This window comes from Grampus griseus (genome assembly GCF_964374135.1).
Source record: "Grampus griseus genome assembly, chromosome: 10".
Lineage (NCBI taxonomy): Eukaryota > Metazoa > Chordata > Mammalia > Artiodactyla > Delphinidae > Grampus > Grampus griseus.
Window position 1 is genome coordinate 26998762 of NC_139004.1, and position 15255 is coordinate 27014016.

The 15255-nt window shown below is 35.3% G+C and overlaps 1 protein-coding gene across 2 annotated transcripts in view; it reads right to left on the reverse strand.

Moving 5' to 3' along the window:
* Window positions 1-15255, reverse strand: part of CENPQ (centromere protein Q) — a 34219-nt gene that overhangs the window by 15637 nt on the left and 3327 nt on the right. The window contains exons 2-9 of one of the 2 annotated variants that reach the window (XM_082663195.1): window positions 14169-14311; window positions 13354-13408; window positions 11944-12064; window positions 11287-11355; window positions 10608-10737; window positions 5569-5688; window positions 5340-5414; window positions 3402-4243 (exon numbers count right to left, since the gene is read on the reverse strand). In XM_082663195.1, the coding sequence (XP_082519321.1) occupies window positions 4112-4243; window positions 5340-5414; window positions 5569-5688; window positions 10608-10737; window positions 11287-11355; window positions 11944-12064; window positions 13354-13408; window positions 14169-14270 (804 nt within the window). In that variant the 5' untranslated portion in view covers window positions 14271-14311 and the 3' untranslated portion in view covers window positions 3402-4111. Of the gene's footprint in view, window positions 1-3401; window positions 4244-5339; window positions 5415-5568; window positions 5689-10607; window positions 10738-11286; window positions 11356-11943; window positions 12065-13353; window positions 13409-14168; window positions 14312-15255 lie in introns of those variants that run through there. The other variant, XM_082663194.1, reaches the window with a different exon arrangement.

The following is a 15255-nucleotide window of genomic DNA, read 5'->3' on the forward strand; positions in this document are numbered from 1 at the left end:
ACAAGAGAAGCCACCACAATGAGAAGCCCATGTACAACAAAGAATAGACCCGCTCGCCGCAACTAGAGAAAGCCCGCATGCAGCAACGAAGACCCAACACAGCCAAAAATAAATAAAAATTTAAAAATTTTATTAAAAAAAAAACCAGACAAACTGTCTAACTTCCTATGCAGAAATAAATCTGATTTTAAAAAGTCTGACTGGGGATCGAGGAAAATTTAAAACAACATCTCAGGGACAGGACAGTAAACAGACTGTGGGAAACTCTAAAGGACAAACAGCCTGACCTTTTTTACTTCCTAGCTCTATCACCACTTACTATTTGAGTGATCTTAAAACAAAGTTACTTAGCTTCCTTTGTCTCTGATTATGCAGGATGGGAATAACAGTGATTGCTACGAAGTTTAATCCCCATAGGGTTGTTATTAGGATTAAACATTGGTATAAATGCATGTATACATGTAATGGGCTTAGAATAGTGCCTGGCATATAGCACATATCAATAAATATCAGCCATTTTAACCATTGTTATTTTTGTTATACAGCACTGTCATTCCATTTGAAAACTTACCTTAATTTTAAGGACCTCCTTGGAGGTGGAAATGGGTAAAACTGGCTAAGGCACATTTGTTTCTGTTAGTTAAAAAAGGAATAAAGTCTATGTAAAAAAAGTGCTCTATGGTAGTTTTATTGTATTTGGAAAACGTCCCTCCTTCATCTTCCTCTTTGTCCAATTTTAACAAGTATAACCAGTCTTTGGATACGGTTGCTACAAACAGCTGTCACTTTAATGAGGAGACAAACACCTAAGGCAAGAGAAAGTGGTTGTGTGGTGGTTAAGTGGGGAGAAATACATTCAAGGGTAGCAACTCTTAATGAGAAAACTAGTTAGAACAGAAAAATGTATCAGTCACTTAGGACAGAATAAAGCACAAATGGGAAATTTGAATTTCTCTCTGCTTTTGCTTTCCTTCTTTCCTCTCTCTTCCTTAAAGCTGAATTTCTTGACAATGAATGAAACCTGAGAGGATTTAGGATACTTCTGTTTGGAAACTAAGCCAACCTAAATGATTCAAGTATTAATGTTGACAGGTGCACCTGCATTTATTTCTGGTAAATAGAGAATGCCAAGAAATTCTGTCCAAATGAAAGAAAGTAAATCCCTTAATTTTAGGTTGCTGGGCAGGTGTCTCATATTTAAGCAAAACCTGTTTGTTAAACATATGCCCAACGGAAAGCTGGAGAATGGTAGAACCCATATAAAATAATAATTTTAAATGACTGACAGTAAACTGTGTTTCTGTAACATCTGTACAGGCTGCCTTCCCCCACCCCAAATTACAACATTTTCCCTCCTTCCTTCAGCAGCATTATTGGGGACCCATTTTCCTGTATGTTCAGCGACTTTCCCTTTCAGCCTTTGTCAATCTTTTCCAATCTGATAGGTGAAAAAGTTTTGCTGTTTTAATTTGCATTTACATGATTATTTTAAGGTTGAAAATCTTTCAAGTACTTACTGGCCATTTATGTATTTTCTTCTGAGAATTGCCCATTTCCCTATTGGTATTTAATCTATTTTTTACTGGTATTTTAGAGCTATTTATGAATAAAGATATTATTTTTGTTTTATATATGCTATAGATATTTTTCAGTCTGTGCTGTGTCTTTGGCTTGGTTTTCTAATTTTTATTTTAAAAAGTTCAGTTTTATGTAATGATCTATTAATTTTTTTTCTTTATGGTTTTGTCTCTGTTTATATGAATAATACAGGCATACCTCAGAGATACTGCAGGTTCAGTTCCAGACCACCACAATAAAGCAAATCTTGCAACAATTTTTTGGCTTCACAGTGAATATGAAAGTTTCGTGTACATTGTACTGTAGTCTACTAAGTGTACAACAGTATTATATCTTAAAAAACGTATATACCTTAATTAAAATATAATGGTGTTGGAAGAATGGCATCAATAGACTTGCTCAAAACAGGGTGGCCACAAACCTTGAGTATGTAAAAAATACAGCATCTGCGAAATGCAATAAAGTGAAGTACTACAAAACAAGTATGTCTGTCGGGCTTTATCTACACTGACATCAGTTATTTATTCATAAATTCTATTCAGTTTCTATTTTTCTATTTAATTTTATTTATTTTGAATCTATTCTGTCATAAAGTAGGAATATTTACCACCACCCTCCACCGCCATCCCCAGTGCGGTTGGTTCGCTAGCTTTCTCAAGACCATTTATTGAATAATTTATTTTCTCTACATTTTATTTGATATTCTATCTTTATTACAAGCCACATTTTTACACCATATAGGCTCCATTCCAAAATATTTATCTTTTAGAATTTAAAGTTTCTGGCATGGGCACTTATCAGTCACCGGAGAGAAGGTATATGATAGTTGGCATGGCCTGTGTATGTGAGAATTTAGACAGATGAGGATACTACATAAGATGACCATCTGAATTACTGGGACCTTTTGCAGTTGAATTTCAATTTTATTTGGGTCTGTAATTAACTCTTAAATTCTTCACAAAGAGTATACCACAATTCAACCTTTGAAGAAAATATTGTGTATGTTGCCTGCTACCTGCCAGAAGATACTGTACGTCTCTCAAAATTAGATCATGTACTTTTCAAAGCTACAAGAGGGTAGTATGACCAGTTTATGCATGGTAGAGAACTACCCCTCAGCAACAGTGGTAAGTTGAAATTCCTGTTGACTTTCAATCAGCTGTTAAACAGATGTTCTGAGGGAAACAGCAGACTTAATGTAACTCCTTCATCCCCACCAAAAGCGATTATAAATGTCATGGTTAATGATAAAAGTGATTTGGGGCTCTACTTGCCAGTCTAAAAACACAAGGGTTTTTAAGTTTTAAGACATGTTGTGAAACCTTTTTCCTTTAGTTGCTTTGCCTGGCATGTAGCAGACAGTCCAAAGTATATACTGTAATGTTCTCTTTAAATGCTGCACTATAGGTTTCCTTTCTCGAAGACTTTATTTCCCTTAAGATCCATTAAGGTCCTTTTTGACCATTATTTCCTAAGATCTTTTTTTTGACGCTTTTGCTGAGCTGCCCAGGGTTCCCCATGACGTGTGGTCTCCCTCACTGCAGTGAGCACTAAATCCAACTTATTTAACTGAAGCTGTCTTCCTGGTGGTCTCAGCCTGTAGGGCATTAACAAAATTATAGCACCCTCTAAATTAACTGACAAAACATTCTAGGTTAGACAGAAAAGTAATTAAATTACAGTTATTTTATTTTATAAACAGATAAAAGCAACCCAGACAATATACTGTGGTTGGTTAAAAATGATTTTTAATATATTTAAGTGATAATTTCTTCACGTGTATATGCTTATTATCACAATGAGAAAAGATTTAGAAAGAAGGGATTTTTTTCTGGTTTGGTGTTTATTTTAAGGGAATAAATGAACTTGGGTTCGTTTTTAACAATTTTATGAAATAAAGGTATGCTCTGATGAGAGTAGAAAATAAATATTCAACATCTATTCACTAACCTAACCAAAGAAATAAAATGTTCATGCTACCTCTAAAGTTAAAGACACCTGGCAGATATTAATTATGCCACAAAAAGTCTAGGGAGTTATGTAAAAGAGCAAAGGCATTTGGGGACTTCTAGAGTTCCACATGACCAGACAGAAAATGCAAGTCATCAGCTAAAAAACAATATTGATACCAAACACTTACATGTTTATGTGCTAGGCACTATAAACACTTTACATATGTTAAGTCACAGTATCATATTTCCTCTGCACTAACCAATAAATGAACTCTATTCAGCCATTATAAACCATCAGATTGTGGCTGTTCTCATTTTAGGGTTTAAGGCAAATAACTGGAAATACAGCAACATAAATGTGAGTTCCTAGATGTGGGAATTGATAAAAACAGTTTTCAAGGCCTACATTAGATGTATACAGGTTAATGGTAGATTTATAGAGGTTAATTTTAAAGTGCATATTACGAGAATCCTGAAGAAGCCTCAGCCCCGGCAATATCACGTAGAATAACATTTTTACAAATTCGTAAACATTAAATTCATATGGAACAATCTACAAACAAAACAAGACAATAAACTCTTTAAGAGGCATCCAGTCTTTTATAGACTTCTTCAATGAAAGTTAACATGTTTTTCATCTGGGGTGAATTATGGAGAACATCTAAGTCCTTCAGAAGAGCGTTCTGGTTTGGAATTAGCATCAAAATTTCTTTCTGTGAGCATGACAATAATTCATTTTTTAAATTTTATTTTTTTGATAATCAATATTAACATTATATTAGCTTCAGGCAGAAGGCATAATGATTTGACATTTGTATACACTGCAAAATGATCACCACAGTAAGTCTAGTTAACATCTATCACCAAACACAGTTACAAACTTTTTCTTCCTTGTGATGAGAACTTTTAGATCTACTCTCTTAGCAACTTCCAAATATACAATACAGTATTAACTCTAGTCACCATTCTGTCCATTACATCCCCATGACTTATTTATAAATAACTGGAAGTGTGTACCTTTTGACTACCTTTACCCATATAATTAGTTTTTAACCTTTCATTATGAAAAATGTTATATGTATGTTATTTAGAGAGAATGGTATAATAAACCTCATATAATCTTCACTCAGTTTCAATTATCATCAACTCACTGCCATTCTACTTTTAAATCTATGGTATTCTGTTTTCCCTCTGCCCATTCCCATTCCTCTCACCCTAGGTAGATTTGAGACAGGAAAATTTTGTTACTTTCTGGGGAAACGTAAAGCCTTTCTACCACTGTAAACACTTACACTATAATACCTATGGGAGTCCTTTGCAAAGGTAAGTTAGCATTGTGCTGTGTACACCCAAATGGGACACAGTACTGTCTTACGAAAAGTTGCACGCGCCATTATCAGAAGCACAAACAAAAGGAGCTGTCAGGATTTGCTTTCAGAAACCCCTCCTACAGCCATGACTGCACAAATGTGGACACAGAACTGTCTTAGGAAAAGCTGCACATGCCATTATCAGAAGCACAAACAAAAGCAGCTGTCAGGATCTGCTTCCAGAAACCCGTCCTACAGCCATGACTGCACAAATGTGTAAAGATATATGCGCAAGGATGTTCCTAGTATTACCTGTAGTAGCAAAAATTATTTATTTCCATCATTTTCACAAATTACTACATTATGGCACAACCATACAATGGAATGCTATACCGCTATTGACAAGAATGATTATACTTACACACTTACATGTATAACAATTATACATATATACAATTCGTAACTGGTGATGCAGTTAATATGGTAAATTGGTACTTACCTGAAGTATGGGTGCTTTGAGACTCTTCTGAGAAAGTTCGGGAAGAGAGAGTACCTCTCTATCTATTTGAAACATCTAAAGTAGAAAAAGAAAGCTACAGATTATTTCATAAAGCTAGATTATTTCAAAAGGCTGACTTCTCTTATCACACTCAAAAGCTGTCTGGGTAGAATCTAATCATGAAAAATTATATCCAGATTCTAGCGATACTTTTTTTTTAAACAATTACCTGTTTTACCTTCCTTTCCTCTTCTTCTACCTCACTTCTCAGAACATGAACTTTGTTCTTTAGGCTGTGAATATCCCCAGTCATTGACTCTACGGTCTCCACCATTTTATCTGTTTCTTCCTGCATCAGAGAGAGAAAGCTAATATTTTAAATTAAATATACTATTAAATGAAACCCAAACAGCTATTAATATATACATACATATTTTAAAAACACCTTATATATTGAAACACTTCTGGAAGAAACTGATAATTTTTCTTTCAGAAAACAGACTCCCTAGAAATTGATTTACCAATGGAACAAAAATGTATGTGACGCTTTCCTCAAAAGCTTACCAAAACTGTGGGCATCAGATATCCTGGAAGACCTGTGTGAATCTAGCAGAGCCCAAGGACTGATGGCAACAGGTACAGGAGCATTCCTTAAGCGGTATGTAACAGCAGAGAAACTCTAACTTTAATTTAGGAACATCTGAGTGCTATTTTCATTTGCCAAAAGAAAGAAATGCTGAACATTAGGGCAGAGATAGTAATAGAAAATGAGTGGCAGTTTCCCACCTAAAAAAAATATATATATCTTATGGGGGAAAACAAAGAGAAAATAAGAAATGAATGAAATGAGTATAATGATATCAGGGGTGTACGGATTGCAGGCCACACATAGAGTTAGCCAGCTTCCAGGTTTCTAAATGGTATTAAGTACTGCACTGCTTTCAAATCTAGTCCTAGCAACAGCCAAGGATAGCACTGCCCCTGGGGATCAGGGAACAAGTAAAGAAGCCACACAGAAGTCATACAGAAATAATAACTCTTAAATCCTGCGGAGCGATATGGCTGATACTTACATCTACATCATTCTCCAAATACTGGAAGCCGAATTTTTACCGTCAACTACAGTAATTTTCCTCAACAAATATATTATGGCTTCTAGTAACCATTAAAAAAGGTACCTGCAGAGGTCTGCAACTGCCCATAGGCTGTTTTTGATCAGTCCAAGAGCTATGAATGGTTTTTACATTTCTAAAGGATGGTTAAAAAACAAAACAAGACTATGCGACAAAGACCATACATGGCTCACAAAGAGTAAAATGTTTATCACCTGGCCCTTATAGGAATAGTGTGCTAATCCCTGAGTACCCAAGACTTTGGGTCTGTGAGCTACACTTATTAAACCAAATAACGTCACATTCATGGGTTCCAGGCATTAGGACTTAGACATATCTTTTGGTGGGCCACCATTCAACACACTACAGAAGGGAATGAATAATAGCACTGAATAAAGGAAAGGGTTAATGTAATAAGAACTAAAATTTTTCAGTATAATTAAAAAAATTAATTTTGTTCCATTGCTTTGGTTATCTTCTTTGGGTATTCATACCATACCCATGCTGTGTCTTTTTTGCCAAACTTTTATATTTGTCACTTTTTCTCAATACCTTAAAAAAATGTCATTCTTTCTTTTTGAGTCTTAAAATTTTCTCCTTACTTTACCTTTTATTTAAGTATTATTTGTTCTGTTCATTTGCTTATTGCTCCTTCTAATTTAGTCTGCATTACTAAGTTTTTTTTCCTTTAGCTCTAATTCTTTCCTGAATTCCATAGCTTCATTTTTTATTATTTCTAATATTTATGACTTTTTTCATACCTTCTATTCTTTTTCTAAATTTCTTTCAGCTCACTTGGGAAATTAGGTTAGCATTCATCTGTTTTGTGAACACATATTTTTGGCATGCTTTTGTTGTCTGTAGAAATGTTACTTTTTGTCCTTCTTCTAATATTTTCATATGTTAACTCTGGTTGTGAGATCCAGAGAGATTAAAAACTATGCCCCAGGGCTTCCCTGGTGGTGCAGTGGTTAAGAATCTGCCTGCCAATGCAGGGGACACGGGTTCCAGCCCTGGTCCGGGAAGATCCCACATGCCGCGGAGCAACTAAGCCCGTGCGCCACAACTACTGAGCCTGTGCTCTAGAGCCTGTGAGCCACAACTACTGAGCCTGCGTGCCACAACTACTGAAGCCCGCACACCTAGAGTCCATGCTCTGCAACAAAAGAAGCCACCACAATGAGAAGCCCGCGCACTGCAATGAAGAGTAGCCCCCGCTCACTGCAACTAGAGAGAGCCGGCGCACAGCAATGAAGACCCAATGCAGCCAAAAGTAAAACATTAATTAATTAATTAATTAAATGAATTAAAAAACAAACAAAAAAAACTATGCCCCAGCAGGTCCTATACCATCTTCTCGGTATCTCTAAAAGACTTTGTTCACCACTGCCTTTCCCTAGCACCAGCAGTGAGAGTTCAATGAATGTGTCCTTGTTGCATGAACACAACTTCTCTTACTGATACAGGTTTTGGAAGGTCATCACCAGCAGTAACTCTAGGCTGCAGTACGAAAAAGCCATTCTACGTAAGGCACATTGGACAGATAAAACCTATAAACTCCTAGTTCAAAGACTCTTATGCCAATGAAGAACTCTTATGCCCAAAATGCCAACAGTGCTTCAACTGAGTAACTGACTGTCAAGCAAACATTAGACTGTTGTGATGTTATAAGAAATATACCTTTGATTTTCATCCCTGATTCCTGGCACAGAGCTTCCAAATCCTTGGCATTTTCTGAATGACAGAAGTGGGAGGAACACTTTTTGTGATTCATAATAAGTCCCTTTCAACCATACCTGAATTTATGCTAATGAATAACTCATAGAGGATGGAGGCTGGTTGCCGAGCAACCTAAATCCTGTGATCAGAGGGCTGGAACATTCAGCCTGGATCCTTGATCTCTGAGAAGGGGAGAGGGCCTGGAGATTTAGTTAATAATAGATATGCCTACATGCTGAGGCTTCCATAAAAACTCTAAATTACTGGATTCAGACAGCTTCTAGATTGGTGAACACATGGAGGTGCTTGAACAGGCATGGGAGTTCCGTGCCCCTTCCCATATACCTTGCCCTATGCATCTCTTCCCTCTGGCTGTTCCTGAGTTGTATCCTTGATAATAAACCTGTAATAGTAAATAAAGTGCTTTCCTGAGTTCTGTGAGCTGTTCTAGCAAATTATCAAACCAGAGGAGGAGGTCATGGGAAGCCCCGATTTATACTTGGTTGGTCAGAAGTACAGAACGCTTGGCCTTGCACTGGCATCTGAAGTGGGGGCAGTTCTGTGGGACTGAGCCCTTAACCTGTGGGGTCTGTGCTAACTCCAGGTAGTTAGTGTTAGAATTGAATTGTAGGACACCCAGTTGGTTTCCACAGAGAAGTGGAGAATTGCTTGGTATGAAAACCCCACAAATTTAGTGTCAGAAGTGTTGCGAGTATAGAGAAACAGTTTTTTCCATTTAAGTCTATTTATGCTTTTGGCACACGGAGATCCAGTTTTAGGTGTAAAAGACAAATGCCTCCCAGCGTTACAAAAATCACACTATCATTTACTGTCTCTGATTAAAGACTATTTACTATCTCTGATTTAGTACTTTATGCAAATATTAAATGTTAAAATAACATTTACCATTATTATACTTTAAAACCTTTTAAAATAACCTTTAAAAAAAGTCAAACTCATAGAATCAGAGAGTACAGAAGTGGTTGCCAGGTGCTGGGGGCGGGTGGGGGAAATAGGGAGAAGTTAGTAAAGGATACAAACTTGCAGCTAAAATGAATAAGGTTTGCGGATCTAATGTAAAACATGGTGACTATAACTGATATTACATAACTGAAATCTGTATTATATAATTGAAACAGAGTAGAACTTAAATGGTCTTACAAAAAAAAAGTGAGATGACAAGGGAAATTAACTAGATGGGGGAAATCCTTTCACAATGTATAGTTATATCAAATAACCATGATGTACACTTTAAATATCTTACAATTTTGTCAATTATATCTTAGACAAAGCTGAAATTTAAAAAATAACCCATATTAATGTTATCCAACTGTTCATTAACTGGGGGAGCTAGTGTCAGTACTGAAAATATACTCTTGCAAAGTAGTAACACTGGGATGAAAGTTAAATTCAATCGTATACAATGAAGAAAGTGAGGCAACCACTAAAAAATACCACTCTATAAATTTAGAATATATGTAGAGCTGTTGCTCACAAATAAATCCTTTCATTGTTATTCTCAATCATATGGAAAATCTGGAATGACCTATTTGTGAATGGTGAGTTATTAGAAATCGTTAGGGATGCATTCCTTGCTTAAACTACCACCACCTCGTATTTACTAACAAAGGTTAACAAACTTACTGCTTTACAAAGTTGAGTTGCTAACAAAGACCATATCTACAAACTACTTCAAAATGGCAAATGGATATATGGTCCAATCTGTTTTAGTTTTAATAATTATTTAATAAGCCCCCGAGGCTGCTTTTCTTAATTGTTCAAGTATCCACTAATGAAAAGCCTGCAGTTTATCATGACAGCTAATATTATCTCCCACTATCTTCTACAGAATAATGATTAAGAATCACTTGCCCTGAAATTGGACTAATAGGTTTGCATCATAACTGTGAGCACTCTAAGGTTCAGCTAGAAATGCCAATATGTCTCTTTTGCACACTTGTAAAATGTGAAATATAGCACAGGTCTCTTTAAGTCATTAAGGGCTATAACTGTAAAGTGCTTTGAACAGTGACTAGAACATAGAAGGCCCTCATTACATGTTATCTATAATGATTATAAAAACAGTAATGATGATGATTGTGTTCTTCTTGCCAATAAAGTAGCAGATACAGGACAGAAAAACTAATATAATGTGTTTTGAAATGCTACAGCATTTAGTGATGAATTCCTATAATCTGATATTTAAAGTCTGATGAAAAAAATAAGACTGCTACTTAATTACAAATATATTAGAAATAGTCTTAATTTTAGAGGCCCAAAGTTCAGGCAAAGTTTTTGCTTTGTTAAAAATAAAAGTTAATGAAAAACCTGGTCCAAGATCTAGTATTTGTTATTAGAAGAATATCATGACAATTTAAAAAACTTTTTGGTCTTTTCCCCCTTCCCCTCTAAAGAACTCCCTGTTCAAACTTCATACCTGCAATAATGCCAGACCCTCTTCATTAGCTCTGTGCTGTGTCCTTTCCATTTTCAGTAGACTTGACACATGAGTTAAATCTTGCTGCTTTTTGGGAGGGACTTTCAGGGTTTCACACAGTTGCAGCAATCTTACGGATAGAATAAAAACATAACTTTATTTTTGAGTACCATTAGTATCATTTTTGTTTTTTTATTTGAAATACTGTCATCCTCTTTTTTCTTCCCTCATACTCCCAAGGGCTGTAATGTTCTTTTTTTTTTAAATAAATTTATTTATTTTATTTATTTATTTTTGGCTGCGTTGGGTCTTCATTGCTGCACGCCAGCTTTCTCTAGTTGTGGTGAGCAGGGGCTTCTTTTGTTGTGGAGCACTGGCTCTAGGCACACGGGCTTCAGTAGTTGTGGCACGTGGGCTCTAGAGCACAGGCTCAGTAGTTGCGGCGCACGGGCTTAGTTGCTCCGCAGCATGTGGGATCTTCCCGGACCAGGGCTCAAACCCGTGTCCCCTGCATTGGCAGGCGGATTCTTAACCACTGCGCCACCAAGGAAGCCCTGTAATGTTCTTTTATTAACAGTGGCTAATCTTAGCAATAAGTCACCCCCGCAAATTCCTGACAAATCATCATTTAACCTTTCAATTATATTTCAATCATCTTTTAATTGCATAACTGTATTACCTTTTCTTTAGGAAGTTCAGATGATACTGAATTTTTTCATTTTCTCTAATACTGTTACTCAAAATTGCTCTAGAAGAGAAAAAATAGGGAATGAATAAATATTAGTTTGAAACATAACTAGTATAATCTGTTTACTTTTTCTCTCTGATATCTTTCAAGTACCCCTTTTTACTAGCCAGGCAGAATCAATCACTTTTTCTTTTATGTTAAATATATTTAAAGCAGAGGAATAATCTAAGTTTTTTTTATCACATTATATTGTTGTAATTAATTTATAGGCCTGACTCTTCTGATAGATTTCAGCTCCCTGATGGCAGAATCCTGTCTCTGTATTCCTTTTGGCATGTTAGCTTCCACATAAAGTGTTAATTTGAGCTAACTTCTTCCTAAAGTATCCCTCACCAGAAAAAGTTGTAGATAGCAGATCAAGCAAAGATTTCAATTTTATTCCACTGATGAAATTCCAAGTTTCTGAAATTAATAAAGACATTTTTGCTGAATGCTAAGGCCATCAAAAGACATTAAATAAATCTTCTTGCAAAAGAGAAAAACACCCTATCACCATAAAGTAGATAATAACATTTAAAAGGATACTGTCTATAGGAAACATATAAGCAGAAATAAAAAGAGTGAAATGGAAAAAAATTTCATACTCACATTATTACTGATTCCATCATAGTTTGCAAATGTTCTCTGCTACTCTTCGAAAGAGGTTGCCAGGTTTTTCTCTTGTGGGTTGCGATCTTTACCTGTTTTAGATTAGCATGCTTTGCTTGTCCTGTCACCGGTGAAAGAAGAGACTCTGGTTTTTCTAGAAGTTTGTATGGTTTTACTGAAAAAGTGATTCAAATATAAATTTATCTAGAAGAGCTAATGGAATTATCAGAACCAATACTATGAAGCTGTATAAACTATTTAATTTCCTTTTTATTGCATAGCCATAACAGGCCAGGTGTTGAATATGAATATGCTATTGTTATGTTAACTAAAATACTATTAAGTGATATTGCGGATACAAACTCAAGACAATCTTAAATAAAGAACCAAGCTACAACTATTAGGATTCAACACAAAAGTCTGGTTCTCAGAAATGACCTGAATTAAAGGGCTTCATTGAGAAGACTAGAAAATGATTTCTGCCAAATGTTGGATGGCAACTGAAACAAAGGAGATTAACCAAACCACAAACAGATAATCAGTGTCTACTAGGTTGTTGATATTATTCTACTTATAAAAAATAAACAAAGGGGCTTCCCTGGTGGCGCAGTGGTTGAGAGTCCGCCTGCCAATGCAGGAGACAAGGGTTTGTGCCCCAGTCCGGGAAGATCCCACATGCCGCGGAGCGGCTAGGCCTGTGAGCCATGGCCGCTGAGCCTGTGCATCCAGAGCCTGTGCACCGCAACGGGAGAGGCCACAACAGTGAGAGGCCCGCGTACCGCAAAAAAAATTTAAAAAAATAAAAAAATAAACAAAGGAGGTACACTATTGGCTCACATGAAGATTAGTTTTGGAGAGAAGGGAGATTAAATAATTACATTTCAGGTATGCAAAGCATTACAAAAGAAAAAGTCCAGTGCACTATGGAAGTATAAAACCAGAGGACCTAACTTGGTCTAGGGTGAGGAGAGGTAGAAAATTCTTCCATGCTGAAGTGATGTTTAAGTAAAGATGACTATTCCAAACTAATTTACTCCAGACAAACTTAGTGGTTCCAATCTAATCTAAATAGTGGTGGCAAAAGAGAAGCATATTTGTCTCAAAGAGAAGTCACTAGGTGTGGCTGTATATCACAAATCAGTAATAATTCAGACTGGGGTACACTTTGAATTTCTCTTGCTCCTTTCAACTTAGAGCCCTACACAGTATTTTGCTACAGGTGGTAAGTAAAATTTCAGTTGACCAAAAGAACTGACCAACCAGTACTACTTATTCTTGTAAAAATAAGAATGTAACTGTTTATTACTGTCTTTTGCTTATGCAGAACTCATAAACAAGATGCTGAGAATTTTTTCATAAATATAGATAGCTTGGGAAAGATAGGTTAAACAAGACATAGAAAAGGAATACCTTCAGAAGACAGGTGTTTTGGATGACTTTTATTTTTTTTCGCTGTGTTTCTAACCTAGAGGGAAAAACACATGTGCATGCACAAAGAATTAAACATTAGACGAAAAGATACTGCTATTGCAATAGATTTGTCATGTACGTTGGAGAGAATTCATATATCTTCTGGCAAGACAGAAAAAAAGTATATTGCTACTTCTAATGAAAAAGGATGTGTATTTATCACAAGCGGAGGATATACTAAAGCAATTCCTGAACAATGGTGATAAAGTATAATAGAATTTCATATGGTGTCAAAGAATGTTTTAAAGAAATCATACTCATCTTGCCTGTGAAACAGTGTTATATACTTTTCCTGAAAAACAAATATAGGCATTGTCTAATACAGGGTAAATAGAGAAAAAAATGTTGATTATTTCTTTTATGGTAGGAAGAAGCTAATTCCTCCGAAACTAATTTTTCTCTATGTTAATAAAAATCTCCTCCATCAATTGACAGATTCTCTTGTCTTTTAACATATGAATGCCATAGAATCTGTACACTATATTCCCAGTCTTCCTATTTAAACACCTTAGCAATGCCCCATCGCACTTCTTCCCTAAAGAATTCTCTGATCAATATCTTTAGAAATTGAGGTAAACAATTTTTATGTGAGAACTTTTACAACCCATGTTGCAACAGCTCCCATATAACAATATATGTGGAATATGAATTACTATAATTTGTAGTAAAGCTGACCTTTAGTCTTCACATACTCCTTTACATAGAACAGATACTTCTAATCAGAGTCCTGAATGATAAACTTGATATTTCATTACCTCTTTCTCTGATAACTCCGCTTCTTCATTATCAATTTTTCTTTTTGGATTTCTTTTTAAATGTTGAGACCTTTTCTTAGAAGGATTTGCTTTGCTAGACATCTTGATGTAAACAGAACAACTATAACAGTGCTTCAAAATGTCTGTAAAGATAAAAAGAACACTAAAGACTCGTTTTATTAAAAACATTTTGTTAAAAAGACTACGTATAAATGTTCCAAATTTGCCTGTAAAAAAAAAAATCATAAAGAAAGTTTTGGGATAGTATTGTGTGTTTTTAAAACATTTAAATATATTTTAAAACAAATAACATTGGTTCTCATTAAAGATATCTAATTCAATTTCATTCCTAAAAATTTCTTCCATTTGTATGGCAATAAAAAATCTTATGTAAAAACACTTTTACACCTCTTTATACTCCCCCATACAATAACGTTATCTCTATATTTAAATTCAAGAAAATGGAAACATATAGTGCTAAGTTATTTTACTCTGGTCACAGATAATGTCAACTCAAAGAATAACATTCAGGCCTTCTTATTTTAGGCTTAATGGATTTATCATTCAACTTAACGTCAAAGATGGGAGACGATAATTTTTAGGATTATACCATGAATCTACGTTGTAGAAATTCATGTGGTAAATTCACTCATAAGGAATTAAGAATTAAAAAGTTAAGTTTTAACTTTTACTGGGTTATGTGCATTTTAACAAAAGCACAGAAGTATACTGATTACTCTGTCTTCTCACACATTACGAAATAGGCACTGGAGTGGGGATGAGAATGTTAATGACAAAATTTAGAATAATTCCTTTTCCCCATTTAATAGTTCTTTATCACCAAACTCTTTCTGCTAAAAGAAACAGAGGGATAAAATATATACTGCTGCATTAGATCATAAAGAGCAGATAGCTAAGAAATTACATACACGTTTGGTATAGTACACGTGAACACAAACCCACATACACACACACGTATGTGTGGTGTGTACATTATATATACATATTTTTCAAGTATGTGTGGTGTGTACATTATATATACATATTTTTCTAGACATATATAGTTAGATATATAGAGAAACCAGTC